At 33.7% G+C, this 20,351-nt stretch overlaps 5 protein-coding genes across 12 annotated transcripts; 2 read left to right on the forward strand and 3 right to left on the reverse strand.

Annotated features, from left to right (window-relative positions):
- The first annotated feature begins 2,931 nt into the window (after positions 1-2,931).
- Positions 2,932-7,589, forward strand: LOC8276010. Of its 4 annotated transcripts, none has more exons than XM_048374808.1 (10): positions 2,932-3,180; positions 3,478-3,508; positions 3,701-3,748; positions 4,085-4,154; positions 4,540-4,630; positions 4,771-4,832; positions 5,229-5,647; positions 5,728-5,761; positions 5,843-5,980; positions 7,193-7,589. In XM_048374808.1, the coding sequence occupies exons 3-10, from the start codon at positions 3,701-3,703 to the stop codon at positions 7,381-7,383; spliced, it is 1,053 nt and encodes a 350-aa protein (XP_048230765.1). In that variant the 5' UTR covers positions 2,932-3,180; positions 3,478-3,508; the 3' UTR covers positions 7,384-7,589. The 4 variants fall into 4 exon arrangements, with proteins under 4 accessions (XP_048230765.1, XP_015573720.1, XP_048230764.1 ...); XM_015718234.3 differs by having other exon boundaries at positions 2,933-3,391; XM_048374807.1 differs by having other exon boundaries at positions 2,933-3,180; positions 3,478-3,512.
- Positions 7,590-7,660: 71 nt separating this feature from the next.
- LOC8276009 (F-box protein At3g07870) lies at positions 7,661-9,255 on the reverse strand. Its single transcript, XM_002517408.3, has one exon. It carries the CDS (start codon positions 9,004-9,006, stop codon positions 7,801-7,803), a length of 1,206 nt encoding a protein of 401 aa, XP_002517454.1. The 5' UTR covers positions 9,007-9,255; the 3' UTR covers positions 7,661-7,800.
- Positions 9,256-9,798: 543 nt separating this feature from the next.
- LOC8276008 (uncharacterized protein YtfP) lies at positions 9,799-15,795 on the reverse strand. Of its 5 annotated transcripts, none has more exons than XM_025157041.2 (16): positions 15,196-15,787; positions 14,990-15,115; positions 14,768-14,827; positions 13,872-13,985; positions 13,710-13,797; positions 13,204-13,349; positions 13,022-13,123; positions 12,255-12,326; positions 12,085-12,184; positions 11,909-12,003; positions 11,284-11,361; positions 11,096-11,194; positions 10,979-11,012; positions 10,831-10,887; positions 10,566-10,607; positions 9,799-10,186 (listed from the first exon to the last, which is right to left on the reverse strand). In XM_025157041.2, the coding sequence occupies exons 1-15, from the start codon at positions 15,412-15,414 to the stop codon at positions 10,594-10,596; spliced, it is 1,404 nt and encodes a 467-aa protein (XP_025012809.2). In that variant the 5' UTR covers positions 15,415-15,787; the 3' UTR covers positions 9,799-10,186; positions 10,566-10,593. The 5 variants fall into 5 exon arrangements, 3 of the variants coding, with proteins under 3 accessions (XP_025012809.2, XP_015573731.3, XP_002517453.3); XM_015718245.3 differs by having other exon boundaries at positions 10,962-11,012; positions 15,196-15,768; XM_002517407.4 differs by having other exon boundaries at positions 10,962-11,012; positions 11,909-11,991; positions 15,196-15,759.
- A 596-nt stretch (positions 15,796-16,391) lies between these two features.
- On the reverse strand, positions 16,392-17,753 carry LOC8276007 (metacaspase-9). The gene is made up of 2 exons (XM_002517406.4): positions 17,306-17,753; positions 16,392-17,163 (listed from the first exon to the last, which is right to left on the reverse strand). The coding sequence occupies exons 1-2, from the start codon at positions 17,667-17,669 to the stop codon at positions 16,550-16,552; spliced, it is 978 nt and encodes a 325-aa protein (XP_002517452.1). The 5' UTR covers positions 17,670-17,753; the 3' UTR covers positions 16,392-16,549.
- Positions 17,754-18,297: 544 nt separating this feature from the next.
- LOC8276006 (pentatricopeptide repeat-containing protein At3g28660) lies at positions 18,298-20,219 on the forward strand. The gene has a single exon (XM_015718149.3). The coding sequence runs from the start codon at positions 18,580-18,582 to the stop codon at positions 20,128-20,130; it is 1,551 nt and encodes a 516-aa protein (XP_015573635.1). The 5' UTR covers positions 18,298-18,579; the 3' UTR covers positions 20,131-20,219.
- Positions 20,220-20,351: the final 132 nt, after the last annotated feature.

Genomic DNA, 20,351 nt, shown 5'->3' on the forward strand with positions numbered 1-20,351 from the left:
ATCTTAAAATAATACATTTAGAAAAAGAAATAAATTAATTTAATAGAAGTATTATTATAAAAAAATTAAAAAGTACTTTCAACATAATAAAAATTACTTTACTCTTTATTCTTTTATTGAGTTTGTAGTTTTCTTTAAGTTTCTATAGCTATACTATTTTTAATTGAATTTGGCAGTTTTGGATAAAGTCTATCAACTGTATTCTTTTATGTTAATAATAATTACAATGAAATCAATATTATAAATAATTTAATAAAAACAATTGAGAAAAAAAAAACAATCAATAATTAATTGATGCTTTATATTGCATGTGAAAGAGAGATTTTGAATATATTATTAAGTTAAGTTGGAATTAGAAGAACACTAAATGAGAGTCTTAGTTTTTTTTTTTTCTTAATGAAAGGCATAATTGAGTTGTCTCTTTTTTTAATAATTACTTGATATATAAATCCTAATTAATTTGTTTAATGATTTCAGAAAATTACTAAAATATTAAAACATAAGAAGAAATAAGTTTCTGTTTAATTTGTATATTAAAACTTGAATTATGAATTTGGATTAAGTTCAAATGCAACTCAATATTTGTTCATCTAATCAGGAATTGGATAAAGTAAAATTTGAAGGACTGAACTGCACAATTACAATGCCTTCAACGCATATTTGGCCTTTGCAATCTTTTGTTGCGAGTCCGTGTCAGATAGTGGTGTTTAGGTTTTGGACCTAAATTAAAACTAAGATTTTCTTTTTGTGTACCTAAAAGATTATGAAAGCCAACACACAATGTGACAAAAAGAGCGGGACACTAAAAGAACAAGTGGGATATAGTGTTGTCATTTGGAACCTAATATTTTAAAGGCCCCCACTTTTGATATTACCTTATATAATTATAATGATTATATTTATAGTTTCTTTAACAAAAAAATAAATTATTATATTATTATTAGTACTACTGCTGTTTGTCCTATGTGCCGCAGATTATTTTTCTCCCCCTTGTTATATTTAACATTTTGAGTAGTTTGATTAAACTTTTCTTATTTTAGGAATATATTTATTATAAATATAAACATATATTAATACGCAGAGGCTAATGACGTGGCTCGTGACTTAGCTAATTAAAAAATTTATTGATGATGACTGCCATATGTAATTTTATAATTTTATTTTATTAGAGTCGGTATAATAAAAATCCATACACATTTAATTTTTTTAATGAAATCTCTTTTCTACGTAATAAGTTTTTTGGCTTGTTTTTAAATAAAGAGACTTTCTGAGTTGGCCAATTGGAATGTTTTTATTTGAAAATGACCACTGATGATTAATTATTCAAAGAGAAATGTTATAATTCAAAGGTTTGAAATTGAAACTAAAAAACTAATGATCATCTTCAAGAGGGTGGGGACACCTGATTGGGTTGACGGAGAGACGACTCCCCCCGTCAAGTTTGACATCAACCTTGGCGGCTAATACCACCCTTCTCCTTCCTTATTATTATTTTTTTTATTATTCATTCTCCTTGCTTTTTAATCATTTATTATTATTCCTTTTTTCCAAATGGTTGGACTTTTTAAAATTGTCAACTTATTTAATTGCCATCTCCTTTATTTTGTTTTTTTAAGGCTAAAGATACAAATTTGACCTTAAACTATATGTCGTATCGCACATTAGCACTTGATGTTTTTTTTTTTTCCCAATTGAAACTTTAACTTTTAAAGTTGGCACAAATTAACCACTCTCTTAACAAAATCTTAAATGTCTGTTAATTTTAGATGACTCTTAGTTTTAGAAGACATGGACGTAATCGAGCCATTTTTATAGTTAACAAATAATAATAATAAAAAGTAAATATGACTCTTGGATCTACTTAATTACTAATTGAAATGATGGTCTGATAATAATTTAATGTAAAAAAAATATATAAATGAAAAAATAAATCTCAATCTAATTTAATCTTTTTCTTCATTTAACTTAATAATTCAACCTAATAATTAACCAGATTTTTTTATGTGTATATCAATTTTCTCATTAACCAAATACGCAAAAATTGATAACCTATCCAATTTAGAAAAAATTGAATAGTAGAAAGAAATATCATTGTTTTTTATTACTGTTTTAAAAAGATTTATTCTGATTAAACTAGTTCAGTCCAAAAATAAATAAATAAAACTAGTTGGACTAAAAATGGATTAGAAGTCAAAAACTATATATGACTAAAAAAATATATTTTTCTCACTTCAGCAAACATCGCTAGTGCATTAAAAAGAAATCAGCATAACCACGAGAGACAAGAAATTTACACCCTTGATTCATGAACATTAAGCAAAAAAAGTTCTTCAGTCTACAGTGTTTTAAATTCTATTTGACAATCCATTTCAAGCCATGTTTATTCTTTTCTCAACATCAAGTGCCTTGTTGAACTATAATCCGCTGTACAAATAATCAAAGACTTCAAGGACCTGAGAATTTAAGATTTTTAATCCAATTCAAAACAACCAAAGTTAGAAGCTTTGAGGAAGACATGCATCTAATGAGTTTCTGTTTCTTCCTATTTGATTCCTCTGGCTTCCGGTGGCTATGCTTTCAAGTGGTAAAACCCGCTATTTTGAGTAAATGGCTGACGATCTGGCAATACAATTGTGATTAGGTGCTCTTGATGGGGGGGCAAGTCGACACTCTCTTCCCCTCTGTAACGTTATCCTGGTTGAAGAAGAAGGACTTCCTTAGCAGCAAGATATGTACACATGAGGCTTTTAAAAAATGTTCAATTGTTGTATGCCTTAAGAGCTGTTTCCCTCTTGGGCTATAAGCCCAATTCTGTGGCTTTAATGGATTTTATTAGGAAATCTAAAAGTTTTATTCAATATTTATTGTAATTAGTTGTAACCTACGTGTGTTACGTGTGTGTGAAGTATAAAAAGTTTAAGAGTTATAAGTTACATTTTGAATTAGCATTAAATAGAGAATATATTTACTCTTTAAGCTAGTATGTACTTTTTTCAGCCCCGACCTTCATAAAAAGTTCAGAGCTACTTTTGGATTCGATAGGGAATTGAAGCTTAATCAGCACCTTTTTCTTACGATTTCAGACCAGTTCATACACCCGAAGGTCTAGGCTGAATATTAAAGCCTACTCCCTATACGGCGGGCCAAATGTGCGTTTTGACAAGAAACCCACATCACAGTGTAAGCCGTTCCACCCCAGTCATCATTAGGGCCAATTCAAATTTGGGTCTAAAAAAGGCAAAAGAGAGGGAAAAGAAAAATTGAAGAGGCAATAGAGAGAGAGACAATTTTGCAAAATCTAATAAATCAATTCACATTTCAATACCTGAAGAAGCTAATACGACGTCTCCATATAGAATTGAGATTTTTTAATTCCAAAGTTTTATTTTGGGTAAATTTTGAATTGTTTATGCTTAACTATTTTAGGAAAAACCATTGAGTAATTTTTATAATTCTCTTCTTCTTTTTCTTCACAAGGATTCCTTACCTCGAGGGAACCTGAAGAAACGTAAGTAAGTTTTTGGTTTCTTTTCTATTTCCAATTTCTTAAATTGATTTCTCTTAAACTCAGCTGTTTGCATATGACGTGCTTGAAGAAATGCCTGAGCAAAATCAGTGGATTTTTTTTTTTATCAGTTTAATTTTAGTATTTTCTTCCGTTTTATGGGCAGTTGGTTATTTCCTTTGTTGTTTACTGCAGATGGAAGCTCTATACGCAAAACTCTATAATAAATATGATGCTCTAAAGGTATCTCTACTCTTCTTCTTTTTTTTCTTTTTCTTTTGGCAACATTTTAACAAGAGTAACTGCAGTATTTTTTTTATTTTTTATTCGGCGATTTTCTTGTCTAGACTGGGTCCGTGGCGGAGCAACACTAAAATAATCGGAAGTATTTTCATATTATTTGTCGAAAACAGTGATGTTGTTTGATATTTCAAAATATGTCAGCTCAATTTAATTGGATGGTTTGAAATGTGTCTAATAATGAGGGAGTTTCGTGTTTTTCTTTTCATAGCAGTGGAATTTGATTTTCTAGATTATCTTCTTGATTATGAATTTTGTTTTTGTTTTTTATTCTTCCAGAAAAAGAGGATTTCTGAACTGGATGAAATCAGTAAAGATCAAGAAGTTAACTTTTTGAATTACGTGTCTGGTATGTGTTCCTTGTCTTATACTGTTGTTCTCAAATCTATTACGAGTGTTGCGGAAAACACCTTTAAGTATTTTCTTGGGCGTGTTAAGGATATAGCTAGAGTTAATGTAGAGTCATTAGCTCAACAATAAAAAAAGGAGTGATTTATTCCTTTTTTCATGACTATCAGGGCTAAAAGTAAAAACTTCCATGATTTACTATTACATTTTGTACAACTGATACAAGGTAATGCTGCTCATTTCTAGTGTACGGTTGGTCTAGTACTCCTTTTCTAGTTTCTAGTGTTTATGATATAAACATTTACTTGCGATGATACTATCATAATGTACAGCTAAATCTTAGAATTTCTTGCAATATTTAATATTTGTTTCTTTTGTTATTTCAGCTGCAGAAGAGCTTATTCAACACTTGAAAAATGAAAACAACAGCTTGAGTGCACAAGTTAGTGAATTGAGAAGCAAAGTTGCTTCAATCAGGCATGTTTACCCAAATGTTGTTTTTCTTTTGGTGGTTGCACCTCTTTGGTTCATTTATTTATTCATTACGATCAGAGTCATTTTTTAGACTTGCATGAGTGACAGAGTTCTAGGAATGATTTTTGTTATTTTGGATGCAGTTCTACCAAGGATGAAGAATGTGCACGATATCAAAAGCAGCTAATGGAAGAGAGCCAGAAGAGTAAGAAATCCGACATTGCTGGATTAATACTGCAATTTCTTTCCTTTGTCTTTGATCATCAAGATATAAATCGGTTTCACATAGTTGTTTGTCTGGATGCATTAGCAGTATTATTTATAATAGTCCTTTTCTTTTCTTCTTCCTCATTTTTTATTTTTCTTTTTGCACAAATAAGTTGAGTAATTGTTGGCCCTGGTTGTATATATATGTACATTTTCTAAACAAATTGATGCTTTAGATTAATCTGTTCCGTTAGCCACTATAAATCATGGCAAAAGAAGTTTAATCCTTTCAGTGAAAAGGCACAGAGTTAGTATATCCAGCACGTCTTAGCTTTCGGGTTAAACATTTACGTTTCAATTTTATTACTGAGGGGGTTAAATTTATTTATGGTAGATAAGGTGCTTTATGAAGAAGTTGAGAGGCTTCAGAAACTTCAAGAGCAATTTTCCTTCAGTTCAAAGCATGGCACAGACGATAATAAACAGCTGAAGATGCTTCAAATTGCTCACGTTACATCAGGTGAGGTGATCAGTGAGTCAACAAGAAGAATGACAATAAAGCGCAGCCGAGAAGCTAGTGCTGAGAAGGAAGGCTTTATTACTCCTGATCGAAGCAATCAAGATGACTTGTTGGTAAGAGAATCAGCTAAGGACCCATCTGCAGTTAGAAGACGCAGCGGAGAAGCTGGAGTTGAGAGTGATGACTTTATCTCTCCTGATCAAAGCAATCGAGATGATGTTTCATTGAGAGTATCAGCAAATGATCCATCCAGGTTAACTGTGTCTAGTGGGGATCTTGGAAATGAGCAGGAGGTATGCATGTGACTCCTTACTGTATAACAAAAACTATTTCCTTCTTTTCTTTTTCTGATTATTCTAGTGTGATTATCCAGCCTGCATGCTGTGGAAGAACTGTTGGCAGATCAGGTAGGTTTAGCAACTTTTTGTGCTTTTTTGTTGGAAATGGACTATCATGTGGGTTTACATTTTACTTGTATGTTTATTCAGGTGGTGGTGGTTTTGTGACTGACAATGGTTCTACCAACTGCCAGTTTCAAGCACTTATTGAATGTTTATTAGGCATGAAATTATCTACTGCTAATCAAACTGAAGAGATATGTGTTTCAGCTCTGCATCAATCAAGTGGTAAATTATTAATTTTTACATGTATTCGCATGCCATGTATTTCTCCTCGACTCTGGTTCTTCTTTCTTCCTTTACTTCTTACTGTCATTTTGATTACTCTATCAGCATTCTACTTTTTGTCGTTGTAAAAGTATGATCTTAAAGAAACTTGTCTTTTCAACAAGTATTTGTGTTAGAGTTGTTATCCTGTGTTGCTGTTTCACAACTCAGGTTCGGCAACATCTTTGGTAATGTACCTCAAGTTTAGTGGGGACTTTGAATGTTGAGGTAGTTGGTCCATTTCCTTTAATAATCTATGAGATTTAGCACTATCAAGGACGTTCAGTGTAAGCTATATTATGGACTTTGAGTTTCTTTGTGTTGTGATGTACGAGTTCTAATCGACTTGTTAATAAAGAAATTATAAGGAAAAGTCCTTGCACATTCTGATACAAATTAGACTTAGGTTAGATTTCCAAAGCCTTAGTATTCACGATTTTATAATTTATTTGGGATTCTGGGGGCTGGACATGGACACTGCTTAGGTGTATGATGGTATTGTTTGATACTCTATTTTCCCGTTGGCCACATATATAAAAGCATATGCTTGTAAAGAGAAAACAATGAGCTTTACTTCTTTAAAGAACTGGTAGGTTGGACGTCTCTGAAATCGAAAGAAAGGTGGGGAATGTTCTCTCGCATAAGTTTGGAAGGGGCTTGTTCCCTTCTCAGATACAAACACCGATGTACTTCAAGATGTTGGATGAAACAAGATTCTGCTGGATCTGGGAAAAACAGGATAAATCATTTTCATATACAAAACTTTGGTTTGTAAATAGACAGTGAAAATTTTGGGGCCAAATCAGGTGGGTAGCAAGCACTTAATTATGTAGGTGGTGCCTTGCTCAAGATTATTATATGCTTATGTTCTCTTACTTTAGTAGGTGGTGTATGGTACTTTGTCATAGCTGAGTTTCCAGGCTCCGCGTTTAAATAATCAAACATGAGATGTGCCCTTTTACTTTAGCTTTTATGAAGCTAACAGTTTCATACTAAAATTGGGATAGGTTTGGTGGTTAGTCCTTGGAATATGTGCACCTTAATCTGGTGCCTTTTTTTTTTTATTTTTTTTTTGCGGTATGATCAATTTGACATGCAAGTCATGCTGAAGTTCTAATGTGGTTTTCTAATTCGATTATCAGTCAATATTATTCTTGTTTTCGGTTTTAACAGGTTACTCGTTTAGTCTAACATGGGTGAAGAAAGCTGCTGGACAAGAACCTGAGTTGCTATATCGTCCGTCAACCTTAGGGACATTCGAGAGGGTAGCGCCAGAGTGGATGAGATCAGTCATAAAGTTTAGCACCAGCATGTGTCCTATCTTCTTCGAAAGGGTTGCCAGTGTTATCAAGATGCATTGCTGACGGTCCTTTCTTATTCTTACATAACAACGCTGATAGTTACTTGTATTCTTAACATAGAAAACTGGTGATTGTGGCATCAATCATGAATAGGCAAGGCATTTAGTTTTTTGTGTTGAAATGAAATGGAATTCGTGACTTCACTGCATATAAAGAGTGAATTTGTCCTACTGCACTTGGATTCCAAATAATCTTTTAGCTTTACTTTTCTTTTCTCTCCCCAAAGCTTTTTTGTTTTTGTCATTTTTATTTGTTTAGTTAACTGTCAATCTTAAGGCAGTTCTTAAAATATCTTAAGGAAATGCATTGATAGAGGTATAGATGTACATGAACTAACAAAATGGAATTGCAATTCCACCCAATACATCTTGTTTTCAATTAACGAAGAAGAGGAAATACATCTTATTAAATTGAAGTTTACTATTCCATTTCCATGCCAAAAACTGTATTAACTGAAATGAGGCTGCCCGAATGAACAAAGGCTAAGAATTCAAGTGGAAGTCCCTGGAAGTTCAGCTCCTTGAATTCTCCAGTTTCTGGGTTGTAAGAGACGATGCATCTGCACCCATACAACAGCAGGAGTTCCCCATTTTTCAAATCACATAAAACTCGAAATCGCCTTCCCTGATAACCATTCTTCCTTCTTCTAGCAGGAGGAACCGTGTTCAATCTCAACCCTTGAGGCACATAATTTCGAACGATCATTTCCTTCCTCCAAGATGCCTTCACATTATAAATTTTCATCATCCATATCTCATTTGATCCTTCATTACATGAAACAATTGCGGACAGGCAACCTCTTAATGTTACTAGATGATAATTGATTTGATCAAGACCTCCACAACCTGGCCGTGGAACGTCCTGGAATTGCTCGGTTTCTAGGTCAAATGAAACAATCTCTCTATATTTCACCTCTTCATGCACAAGGCAAAATGTTAGCCAATGAAGTTTTTCATTCACTAACGCCTCTGATGTTGGACCATTAAGATCATAACCTATTTTACCAATGTTTCTCCATGTAGGAGTGTTAGCAGTAAGCACAAAAGCCTCAGGTGCTCCACCAGAAAAATCATTGTTTCCCTGTTTGTAATAAACTATTTTTATCACCTTGTACTCCTCCATTTTTGGATGAAATCCAAACCCGAAAACCACTCTGCAAATGACTGAATGTGGAGAAGCTTCAACTCTAGGTAACTCCCTACATTCAATAGTAAAGGGATTGTATATGTAAAGTGGATCATCAGAAAAGTAATCGTATAAACATATTAATCCATTACAAGACCCCACAACTTCAAACTCGGATAGGACGGACTCAAATGGGGTCTTGAGTGTTTTTAATTTTCTTGGCTCTGGATGCTCCACTTGTACAAGTTCAAGCTTGCTTCTTGGCCAGTCGGAGAAGAATAAGAGACATAGATTCTGCTCAGCTGCGCGGTTCAGATGCATATTAGCAAGCAATGGGTTCCTCACTGAAGTATACCAATGTCGAGACACGGGTTTGCATTCTAGAAGAGAAACAATAGGTTGTCTTGAGAGTATATCAAAGTAAATTTCCTGTGGAAGTTTCTCGAAGGATTCACTACCCGGGTTTCTACTGGTTTCTTCTTTCCCACTGTTTGAAGCCATCTATGGTGCTCAAGGAGTGCGGAGATTACAAGGATTGGAATGTGTCTTTGCAAGGGAATAATGTACGTGCAGCCACAACATGGAAGTGGATTTTGATGAAATAATTCTAAAGCGGATTGAACAAGAAGAGTTCTGTCTTGTTGCTTTTGTCTTTCGTTTTTGTCATTCAATATACAAAATGATTAAATGAATAAAACGAAAGATGCAAGGTTTCGTTATCGTTACTTAGACGATGTTAATGCCTAAGAAATGTGCCAGTACTTGGCATATTGAAATTACTAGTTTATATATATATATACCATAATTAATAAAAAATAATAATATTTTATATTTTAATATTAAATAATTGATACATGTCTTGTTATTTAATATCTTTAAATGATATAATGTTTATTTTTTATTTTTTAATAATTTATTATAATTCTTTCCAAATTTGATTTAGTAATATTATTTTTTTCTCTTTTATTGAAATTATTAACTAGACTAAATCTCTTATGACTTGGTAAATTGAAAATTTGTATTAAATATATATGTTTCATTTTTCACAACGAATTTATATAAAGATTCATGTGCTTTTGTTTTTATTGAAATTCTTTTCTAACAAACTTATCATACTTATCTTATTTTTAATATGATTTATTATTGAAATTATTATTATAGTTTATTTATAAAATAATATTAAAATATCTTATTAAATTTTTATCATAGTTATTCTCTTATAGTAATACAGCTGAATTAGTTAGTTAGTTAGCCTATATAAAGAAAAAAAAAAACTTACTCTCAATCTCAAAATACACGAACCGATCAGTATATTATGTGATAATTGAAGGGAAATAGTAAGACATTTTAAGTGCAATTTTGAAAATTAAAAAAATAAAATAAAATCTGCAAATGAAATATTTGCTTAATTTCTGACAGAAAAGCCCTAAACCTCAAGGAAACCAATCAAAGTCTAATTTCTCCAAATTTGTGTTTCCCAGGACCTAATCGGACTCGAATGGCAATCGATTAAACTGATCAACCGCACCATCCGGGTTGATTTTAAAACTACCACAAGGAGGTTAAAATTGAAAAAGATAATAAACTAAATTTCAACTTATAAAAATCCTACTTTTTCTGCATCTTCAACTGCTAGTTCACCAATACTTGTCCCGGCAATGTATCCGCCAGACCATGCACTCTGTAAAAAGAGAACAATCAAGGGTGCATTTCAATATAGGAAGAATACGTGATGCAAAGTTGCAAACAATTTCAAGTTCTAAAATTTCTCAACAGCTGATTCTGTATGCAGATTATACATTTTCTAACCCTAGCATAGATGTAAGGCAGTGGAATAAACTTTAGCGGATTAAGTTTTTCACCACCGTGAATAGAATTGCTACTATATGAATTCTAATTTCACTTAAATATCAATTTCTGTTACAATATTATTCCCCAGGATAAAAATACTAACATGGAATCGCTGCATTTACATATTTCTTTTATAGTCTTTATACCTATGCTGTAGTATATAGTATAAAATATAAATACACTATGTACTCGAAGGATGTTTTTAATACCTGGAAATTGAAACCGCCAGTCACCCCATCAATATTTAGAACCTGGAAATGATGTTAACCCTTCAGCACAAAAATTGAGACTACAGTTTATTGACAGTCACTTGTGCATGTACACAACTGATATTTGCTCATTTGACAATAGAGCAGTTAGAATTCAGCAGCAAAGATGGAATTTTACATTTACGCTGAACAGTATCTCATAGTAGCTCGCTTGAAACAAGAAGTAATAAGGCCAAAAGGTCTTGAGACTACAAAAGGAAAATACCTCTCCAGCAAAGAAAAGCCGTGGACAGATTTTGCTTTCCATTGTGCTCAAAGAGATCTTCAGGAAAGAAAAACAAACCAAATTACTTTCAGTACATGGGATGAAGAAAAGAGAGCAAGAGGAGAGAGAACCTGGGACAAAGGAACACCTCCTGCAGTGACGAATTCATCCTTAAATTGACCCTACAGTAGGAGTATAAGTTCACATCATCTGAAGAGTATGCAAAATATAAGAGGGCTTAGAGGTTCAGAACATGAAAATTTACCTTTCCTGTTACTCCAAATGCACAATGTTTCAATACATGGGCAACAGAAATGATAGAGTTATTTGATACGGAAGCCCACAAGGTATCTCCAATTAGACTCTGCGTACAACCAAAGAAAGTCATTTCTGCAAATAAGTTTTGTGATGAAACATTAATACATGATAACTTGTTTTGAAGCAGTCAAGGACCTCACGATCCAATATATACTTCCAAAATCTCTTTGTAATTCCAAATTCTGAAGGCCATGAATTGAAGGCCTTTTGTTTCTGCAAGGAAAAAAAATATGATTTTAAGAGCAAAATAGTCATTCCTATGAAAAAGGAAATGCAATATGTTACAAAATAACAAGAAAGAGTAGAAATGCTAGTAGACCAAAAGATAACTAGAAAGCTGGCATAATCATTTATCTCATAACTCCCATTTCCATTGTTGAGATTAAATTTGTTTTTGACACTGAAGGAACCAAAGGCATATCATGTTTGATGATGATGAGGTCTTTTAAACCTCTTTCTCCATTTTATTTTTAGTTAGGTAATATCTGCTGAAAAATAACATACTATCACTTTAAAGAAAATCCCCATTTGTTCTCATACTAGCACAAAACCAACGCCTATTTGCTTAAGATATGTGTACTTTGTGCTCTATCCATCTAAATCAACAAACCAACTTATAATATGGGTCATCCCATATAGAGGGTTCAGTTCTCTGAGGAAAGTAATGAAACTGCCAAAGAAGTTTATAATCCAGTTTCTAAAACTCTGTTTCAAACTTATGCATTTGCAAGAGTTGTAAGCAGAAGTTTGAAAAGGTTACCGCAAATTTATTCTTGTGTTGACTGAGGATTGACTTTATGTCTTCTATATGCAAATCAGGTATAAAATCCACAGTAAGCATGCCTGCATCATTATCTAGAGACATTATTAAAAGAGGTGGAGGAGAGAGAGAGCGAGAGAGAGAGCAAGAGACTAAAACCAACCATTTTACAATACCTTTGTAACATGAAGTGAACAGATCACGAGCCCCCCAAGCAGAGAGTCGAAGAATTACTGGCCCACTGAGTCCCCAGTGTGTAACTAGCATGGGCCCAACCTGAACTCATTAGGTTTTGGTTAAGTCAGGAAATATTAATGCATTTAGATCAGCAGCTGAAAAAGCTTGCCTGTGAAAGGTGTGGTGTATTCCTTGGGATATTTTCTACTTTCAGCTTCACTTCAACCTTAGGAAATGTAACCTGAGCATAAGAAAACCCAGAAACTTAGCACAAAACAAATATTTAAAACATAAGCTGAATATGACAAATTTTAACTTGTGAATTTGCAATGAAATATCCAGAGTCTGGATATGGGTATGCCATGAAGCTGAACAGAGATTGAACTGCAGAATCCTAAAATGACATGATCTAATAAATATATGAAAATCACAATAAAATAGTCATGCCACCAAAATTTACTTTGCATTGTTGCTCCCACTACTGGTAAACATGATAGCAGATAGCATCAATTCAACTGCTTCATAATAAGAATGTACTTCACAGAAGACAACATGCAGCAGTTCAATGAAATGTTACTGTACAATTTGAGGGGTATCCTTAAATATAAGCGAGTCCCTGTCAATATTTGCTCCTACAAAGATACAAACATGTCCATAATAATAAGTCGGTATACAGTTATACTAACAAATAGTTTAACTAGATTGCAGCTAACTAAGAGGGATGAACAGCCACCAATAGGAACACTTCTATTTGGCAGATGCCTATATGTCTGGGTATAGTGGGTCTTCATATTGAAGTTATGAAGACACAGAATACTATTAGGTAGCTAAATTGAGGGAAAATAGTACTAGTTTTACTTGGATAACATAAAACTAAAGTTTGCTAACTTTTGAAAGTACCGTCGCAAAGCCTTAACTGATATAAAGAAGCTTTACCCCTGACAACTCTGCAAGCTGAGAATCTTCAATCTTGAAAGTGAATAAGCTTGGTACTGGATCTACAATGGAATGACCAAGCTGAGTAGCAAGACTATAACCCTGTAACATGGAAAAAATGGAGTTTTATCAGGAACTTTCTGTTACACGCACGATTCAAACAAATATTCATACATTAGTACCTGTCTGCTACTCCCGCTAGCAATCAATAGATAATCAGCTTCAACAGATTCAACAAATTCAGCCGTACGTTTCTCAACCTTCAGATGAAACTTTCCGCTTGCATCAGTAGATGCCTTTGTTACAACTTTTCCAGTTTGCAGAGAAACTGTTAGAGGAACCAGATCTTAGATTCCGTGGCTTTCATACTTCCCAAAATATTGAGAAAACTCCTAATTAAGTCATATCACAAAAAGGAACAAACAAATGTAACTTCCCAAGAATAACACGACCAGATGTTCATTTTCTTCTTTATCTTTCTTGAAGACTCATACATCAATATATCATAAAAAATTATTTCGTAACAAGATTATTTCCATACACTATTAAGAAATTCATATTATATGCGAAGCAGATATTTATAAGAAAAAGAAGTATCAGAAAGAAAGAGAGGTTGTTAAATGCAAATGCATCAATGCTAAGTTTAGATAAACAAGGAAACTACATGCCATGATTCAAGAAAAACTACCTCCCTTTCGCTTTGCCTCCTTTAGAAGACAGTCAATAATAGAAGATGAACTATTGCTGACAGGAAAAACTCTTCCATCATCCTCAATCTATAGGCAGATATGGATAAGTAGAATATGCAGAATAAGGGAAGTATAATAATGGATGCAGTTTCGATGACAACCTTTAGTGCCACCCCGTGATCAGAAAACCAGGACATAGTATCCACAGGGCCATGCATATTGAAGAAAGATCCTTTCAGTTCTCGATGACCCCTAGGATAATGGTCTGCCAAAATCTGCAAATATAATGAATTATAAACAAAATTTATAAGTAAAATCAATGATTTCAGTTAGCAGATGCTGGCTAGACTCTATTACACTTGCTTTGTTTTAAGTCCCAGATGAAATTAAGCATTTTATTATAGCTAAATTAGTTCATAATAGTGTTTAATGTTTAGAGGTCATATAAACTGTTTGAGTAATGTGTAATATGAAGATTTTACACAAAGGACATGACTTCGGAGAAATTGATCAAGTGTATCAGAGTTCTTTCCAGAGGTCATCATAGTGTTATAAGTTTTTTTTTCCACTATGAAATAGTTCCAGATCCAAAAAAAAATTAGGGATCGGAGGCATTTCTCTAAGTTGAATACTGAATTAATCTGTCATATTGCAAGATTCTAGTGCTAACACAACAATAAAAACGAGCACGTTCTGTTATCCATATATATATATATTCTCTTCAGCTATTACTGATATCAAAATCTTAAAACCGGAAAGCTCCATGCATTCATTGAACTTTAAATATGACCTTCCATCTATATCTTTCCTCTTCTGACCCTCAATCACTAAGAAAGAAACAAGCAATCAATAACATTTCATAGAATTTGGCAGGTGAAAAATCTCACAAAAGAATTCTTCAAAATTATGGGAAGTGGCATAGAGTCAATATTCCATCCAACATTGAATTGACAAAAGCACATACAGTAGTACTAATAAGATAATATATAAAGGCAAACTGCAAATGAAAGCATCGCAAGAAGTAACAAATTTCCACTGTGAGATAACAAGTGCTCACCATATGATCAGAACAATGTCCATTTGTAACGTTGCATCTTCCTCCCCCAGAGATTTTCACCTGTCAAAAATCGATGAATAAAAAAAGTAAAGAACCTTTACCAATAAACCAACCAAGAAAAAGAAAGTCAGAAAGAACACATGAGTTAATCAATTCATATAAGTCTAAACTGAAATCTATATCCTTAAAAGGAAAAAAGAAAAAACAAAAGAATGCAAAAACCTTAGACAGAGGCTTTCCTTTCTCTATAACCAATACGTCAAGATTAGGTGCTAAGGTCTTGGCTCTAATTGCTCCATATATTCCTGCAGCTCCACCTCCAACCACTACTAATAACTCCTCATTTGACTACCCATTACAAAAAGACAGGTCAAGATACGACCCAAAGAAAGAAAGGGAGATTGAAAGGAAGAAAGAAGTTAATGAACCTTGTGCGCAGTAGTGGTGCAAGTAGCAGCAAATTTGGGTTTGTTCAGGGTTAAAAGAAGATGGGCAGAGTTGGTCTTGGTACTGACAGTCGCAGCTCTAGTTGATATCCCAAATTGGAAGAAGCAATAACGCGCAAAGTTCAAGCTCATTGATTCTCCCTCTTCTCGAGTTCTTTTTGCTTTTTTTTTTTTTCTTTCTTTTTTTGGATTTCTCGGCATCACATTACATTTTTGTATTGTGTGCTGCTGTCAGGTTGTGCACCAGCATGGGCCGTTCACGTTCTGATTCGGGCTTACCTTGCCAACTGCTTCGAACTTTTTCTTATATTATCGTCCAGTGTTGCTCTTCACAAAGGGCTTCCCTTTTTTTTTCTTTTTTTTTTTTTTTTTTTTTTGCAAATTGAAAAGAGAGAATGGCTCATTATTGGTAATAACCCTTGATCATAATTAAATGAACTTTCTTCTATCTTTGGCACATTCGTAACATTATAATTAAGGAATCCAAATTTGTCAGTACCAATCTCAAAATTTAAGTAAAAAGATCAAACTTAACATGAATTTGGAAAGTATTGGAATAATAACTTTAAGAAACTGTTCTCTTGTAATATGAAATTAGATTATGGTAAAACTTGTTGATCTACAAAATTATCATCCTAAATAGTATTGTCAAAAGGTTTGGTTTTGTTTTATCATGAATTCTACATTTTTTTTGGTTATGTTTCAGTTTTATATTTCCTTAATTATTTAATTTATATTTTTATGAAATTGGTATGATTTTTATAAAAAAGAGCGTCGTATTTTTAATTTATGTATATTAATAGAATTTTTTTTAATTTGTATTTAGATTAGTAGAATAAGGAAATCATTATTTCTTTTAATTTATAAGTTATAACAGAAAATAAAATTGTATTTCATTAGAAGAACACTATATTAATAATTATAATTATTTGCCTCATTTCTATTTTATTACAATTCATTAATTTGGTTTTAGTTTTATTTTTTATATATTTACTATTGTATCGGGGTTTCAATTTGTTGTTATTTTTTTATATATTATTTTTGAATTATAACTAAAAATCTAAATGCGAGTTAAAATCAAATTAAAATAACATGACCAATTTTTATTGATCCATATACCATCATAATGAAATTAACCTTTTATGTACATGACCCAAAAAAAAAAAAAAAAAAAAAAGGAAAGGCCAATCAATTTATTTTTATTATATTATAGCAGTGTTAACATTTGACATGAACACTTAGCAAGATTTAATTATATGATTATTTCGACAAGCAATGGATATATAAGAAACCAAATGTTAAAGACAGCAAGACCCACAAAGCAATAGGTTTATCATCAACATGGCCTATCTTTCTCAGGCTGCCACAAGAAAGCAGCATCAGCATTCTTGTCACTGCAATACAGGCAAGGATGTTGCTCAAAGCCTTGTGCTTCTAATACCTTTCTAGCCATCATCACAACCTCTCTGTTGCTAAATATTTGATCAGGATTTTCCTTCAGCACCATCTGCACCGCATTGCTAAATGCTCCATATGCTTGTCCTCTACCTTCACCACCTGGGTTCATATCAGCAGAAGTCTCATTTGCTTGGCACCCACTCAGTAAAATTCCGTCATCAGGCTTTAGTGATTCAAATAAATCTTGTTCAAGTGATTGTAATCTGAATTTAAGGCTAGCATCAGCTCCAAAGTACTCTAACAAGTGAGTGCCAATATCAGATGTGTTTATGCCTGTCAAGGAACTAAAATGTTGGAGTATGGAATTAAAAGGGATGTGCTTAGGAGTGTGGATATGGGAGGAGAGGTTTTCTGCATTAGCTGTTATTGTTGAATTAGGCCCTATTTGTTCTTTCTCTTTGTCAATTAGGCCACCGCTATGGCATGAATCTGAAATGATTGTGAAGCTTGTTCCCTTTGGTAGCCTGTTGACAAGTTGCCTGAAGTCCACATCTACAGAGATTGTCATTCCAATTATTAAAAAGTACCATGGTCTGAAAACAATATCTCGATTATAAAAAGTTAACGAAAATGAAAGGAACATCATCATATGAACATATGTACGTAAATTAGAAGTCTAAAATTAGGAACACACCAGTAATAAGATTGAAGTCACAGGGGACAATTGCCTCATCCTGCCTAAAGGGATGCCCAGGCCGTTTGGAAGGAATCTTTGTTCCATGTCCACTGTAATGGAATAACAGAACATCACCTGATTCAGCCTTACCAACCATCTGATCAAGTGCTTTCTTTATGTTTGCACCAGTTGGCATGATTTGCGAAGACCCTGGTGCAGGTGCATCTGTTAGTAGCTCAATGTGGCTAAGATCGAACCCAAAGCGTTTAACAAGCACATCTCTCATGGTCACAACATCATTAATGCATCCATGCAACTCGTTTCTGCTGTTTGGATAATTGCACCCAACCAAAACTGCCATTCTTTTCTTTCCTTTCTCCATTTCTCTGGGCTGCTGATGGATTTGAATAAAAAAGTAGGGAGGAGAACAATTTATTTGTAAAAATGCTAGCTATAGATATTGCTGTTTCTCTCCATCTTCGAGTTTATATACAATTCTAATTATGGCATTTATGTTTCCCTTGCAAGATTTCTGTCACATTACTTGACTTTCAAGTGTTGGACAGGTGACTTAACTGAGCGTTTACAGAACGCATTGAAAATAAAACGTGTGATTGCAATTACTTAATTAGTTCCATGAAAAATGTCAGAAAATAAAATAAAAATTTCATATGCTAAAGTTCAAGTGATCCAGGAAAAATAAGGCAGTCCTTTACTTAGAGCACTAATTCCTCACCAGAAGGCCAAAGAAATGATTCTATTGGTTTTACATGCCGAAAATCTGTGTTTACATCATAATTGGTGTAGACTTATATAAGGACTAGAGTTGAGCACTTACTCCATAACAGGTCCACATCTCAATTTGAATAAGGTTCCAAATTCAAGTCTTTCTACCTCATTTATGAATTAAGAAAAAAGAATTGCTAATTTACTGATCTATTTTTACTTGGAAAGTAAAAGGAGGAAGAGTATTGACTATTGAGGACTAGAACTGATTTTCAACAACCATAACATTCTTATTAAAATAAAAAATAGAGAACCAAAACGGGCTGCAAACGGATCCTTTTCCAGGTGGGAAAATATACCAAAACAGAAAAGAATATATCAAGAATCTGATTTTGATGAAGCAAGGGTTGCATATATGAATAGAGACCCTTTTTGCATATAAAAACTCGTAGAAGCTTCAAAATTAGCGGCATGCTCTGTTTGACAGTTATTTAACCATATCTCTTGGCGCCAATTCCAGAACTCCATTTCAAATATTCCAACGCTTAACAAACTTAACAAGATACATGACCCAACTCTTACAAGAGACCAAACTCAGCATCAAAGCATGGAAGCATTGCATGTCCTTAGTCCAACAATGTGCAAACATGCGACAACTCAAAGCCATTCACGCAACTTTTATTGTCAATGGCATTCACACAAACACCTATGCAATAAGTAAACTGATTGATTTTTGTGCTCTATCTCCACATGGTAATCTCTCTTATGCGTCCCTTTTATTTAGCCAAATTGAAATTCCCAATTCATTTATTTTCAACACTCTTATTAGAGCTTATACTCGTAGTTCAAATCCTCATTTAGCTCTACATTACTTTGATTTCATGTTAAAATATGGTAATATAAAGCCCCAAAACCATACTTTTCACTTTGTTCTGTTTGCGTGCGCAAATGCAAGTTGGCCTTTTCTGGGTAAGCAAATACATTGTTGGGTATGTAAAAATGGAATGATTATATCAGATGGGCATATTCAAACTGCTGTTGTTAGATTGTATGCGAAGTGTAAAATAATGAGTGATGCACATAAGATGTTTGATGAAATTCACCGACCAGATGTTATTCAATGGAATGTGCTTATGAATGGGTACATTGAGTCCAATTTGGAGAGTGAGGCTTTGAGGGTGTTCAGATTTATGTTTGTCAAGGGGGTTGAGCCTGATGAATTTTGTGTGACTACTGCGTTGGCGGCTTGTGCTAAATCTGGGGCTCTATGGCAAGGGAAGTGGATTCATGAATATGTTAAGAAGACCACATTGGGATTCGATGTTTTTATTGGGACAGCACTAGTTGATATGTATGCAAAATGTGGATGGATAAATATGGCAGTGCAAGTCTTCGAGGAGATGCCTAAAAGGAGCGCATTCTCATGGGCAGCCATGATTGGGGGATATGCAATACATGGGTATGCGAGGGAAGCAATTCACTACTTGGAGAGGATGCACGCGGAAGATGGGCTTAGGCCTGACGGGGTTGTCCTCCTCGGGGTTCTAACGGCTTGTACACATGCTGGTTTGCAAGAGGAAGGGCGGTTTCTTTTGGACAACATGAAAGCAAGATATGGAATAGTGCCTAGACATGAGCATTACAGTTGTGTAGTGGATTTGTTATGCAGGGCAGGTCGATGGGATGAAGCACTTGCACTTATAAAGAGAATGCCCATGAAGCCACTTGCTTCAGTTTGGGGTGCTGTGTTAAGTAGTTGTCGAACACATAAGAATGCTGAGCTTGCAGAATTTGCTGTTCAGGAGCTTCTACAACTAGAAAATGGTAATGGCAATGAAGAGGATGCAGCTTTTGTTCAGTTGTGGAATATTTATTTGAGTACTGGAAGAGGTGAGGATGCATCTAAGATACATAGGCTGATTGGCGAAAGAGGGTTGAAGAAAACACCTGGCTGTAGTATGATAGAAGTTAATGGGATGGTAAATGAGTTTGTTTCTGGAGATGTGTCAAATAAAGATGTAGCTCAAATGCACGCAATACTGGAACTGTTATTGCCGGACTTGATTACACCATCTTTTGTAGAGGAAAAAGTTTACAATAATATGGAGGTTTCTTAAAGGTAGTACTATAATAAGCGTTTAAGTTACTTTGATCTGAGATTCCATTTGAAATTATAATTGTTTGAGAAGTTTGTTTTAGGGCTGTATTCTGCAGAAATATACTTTCTTTCAACAGGAAGTTTTAAACCGAAACATTTTATCAAATCTCACAAATACTTATCTTATAGCAACTAAAACTCATTTAAACTTGCATTAAACTTACAATGATCTAAAATTTG

This window comes from Ricinus communis, chromosome 5 (genome assembly GCF_019578655.1).
Source record: "Ricinus communis isolate WT05 ecotype wild-type chromosome 5, ASM1957865v1, whole genome shotgun sequence".
Lineage (NCBI taxonomy): Eukaryota > Viridiplantae > Streptophyta > Magnoliopsida > Malpighiales > Euphorbiaceae > Ricinus > Ricinus communis.

Excerpts from the sequence above, each read along its gene's own strand:
- LOC8276010 (XM_048374808.1), top strand. The coding sequence starts at position 3,701 with ATGGAAGCTCTATACGCAAAACTCTATAATAAATATGATGCTCTAAAG. Across the intron at positions 3,749-4,084 it reads ATAAATATGATGCTCTAAAG|AAAAAGAGGATTTCTGAACT; the intron begins GTATCTCTACTC and ends TTATTCTTCCAG. Across the intron at positions 5,648-5,727 it reads ATCTTGGAAATGAGCAGGAG|CCTGCATGCTGTGGAAGAAC; the intron begins GTATGCATGTGA and ends GTGATTATCCAG.
- LOC8276009 (XM_002517408.3), bottom strand. The coding sequence starts at position 9,006 with ATGGCTTCAAACAGTGGGAAAGAAGAAACCAGTAGAAACCCGGGTAGT.
- LOC8276008 (XM_015718245.3), bottom strand. The coding sequence starts at position 15,414 with ATGCCGAGAAATCCAAAAAAAGAAAGAAAAAAAAAAAAAGCAAAAAGA. Across the intron at positions 13,124-13,203 it reads CTAGCGGGAGTAGCAGACAG|GGTTATAGTCTTGCTACTCA; the intron begins GTACTAATGTAT and ends TCCATGTTACAG. Across the intron at positions 11,013-11,095 it reads CATTTGGAGTAACAGGAAAG|GGTCAATTTAAGGATGAATT; the intron begins GTAAATTTTCAT and ends CTCCTACTGTAG.
- LOC8276007 (XM_002517406.4), bottom strand. The coding sequence starts at position 17,669 with ATGGAGAAAGGAAAGAAAAGAATGGCAGTTTTGGTTGGGTGCAATTAT. Across the intron at positions 17,164-17,305 it reads TGACTTCAATCTTATTACTG|ATGTGGACTTCAGGCAACTT; the intron begins GTGTGTTCCTAA and ends CAATCTCTGTAG.
- LOC8276006 (XM_015718149.3), top strand. The coding sequence starts at position 18,580 with ATGACCCAACTCTTACAAGAGACCAAACTCAGCATCAAAGCATGGAAG.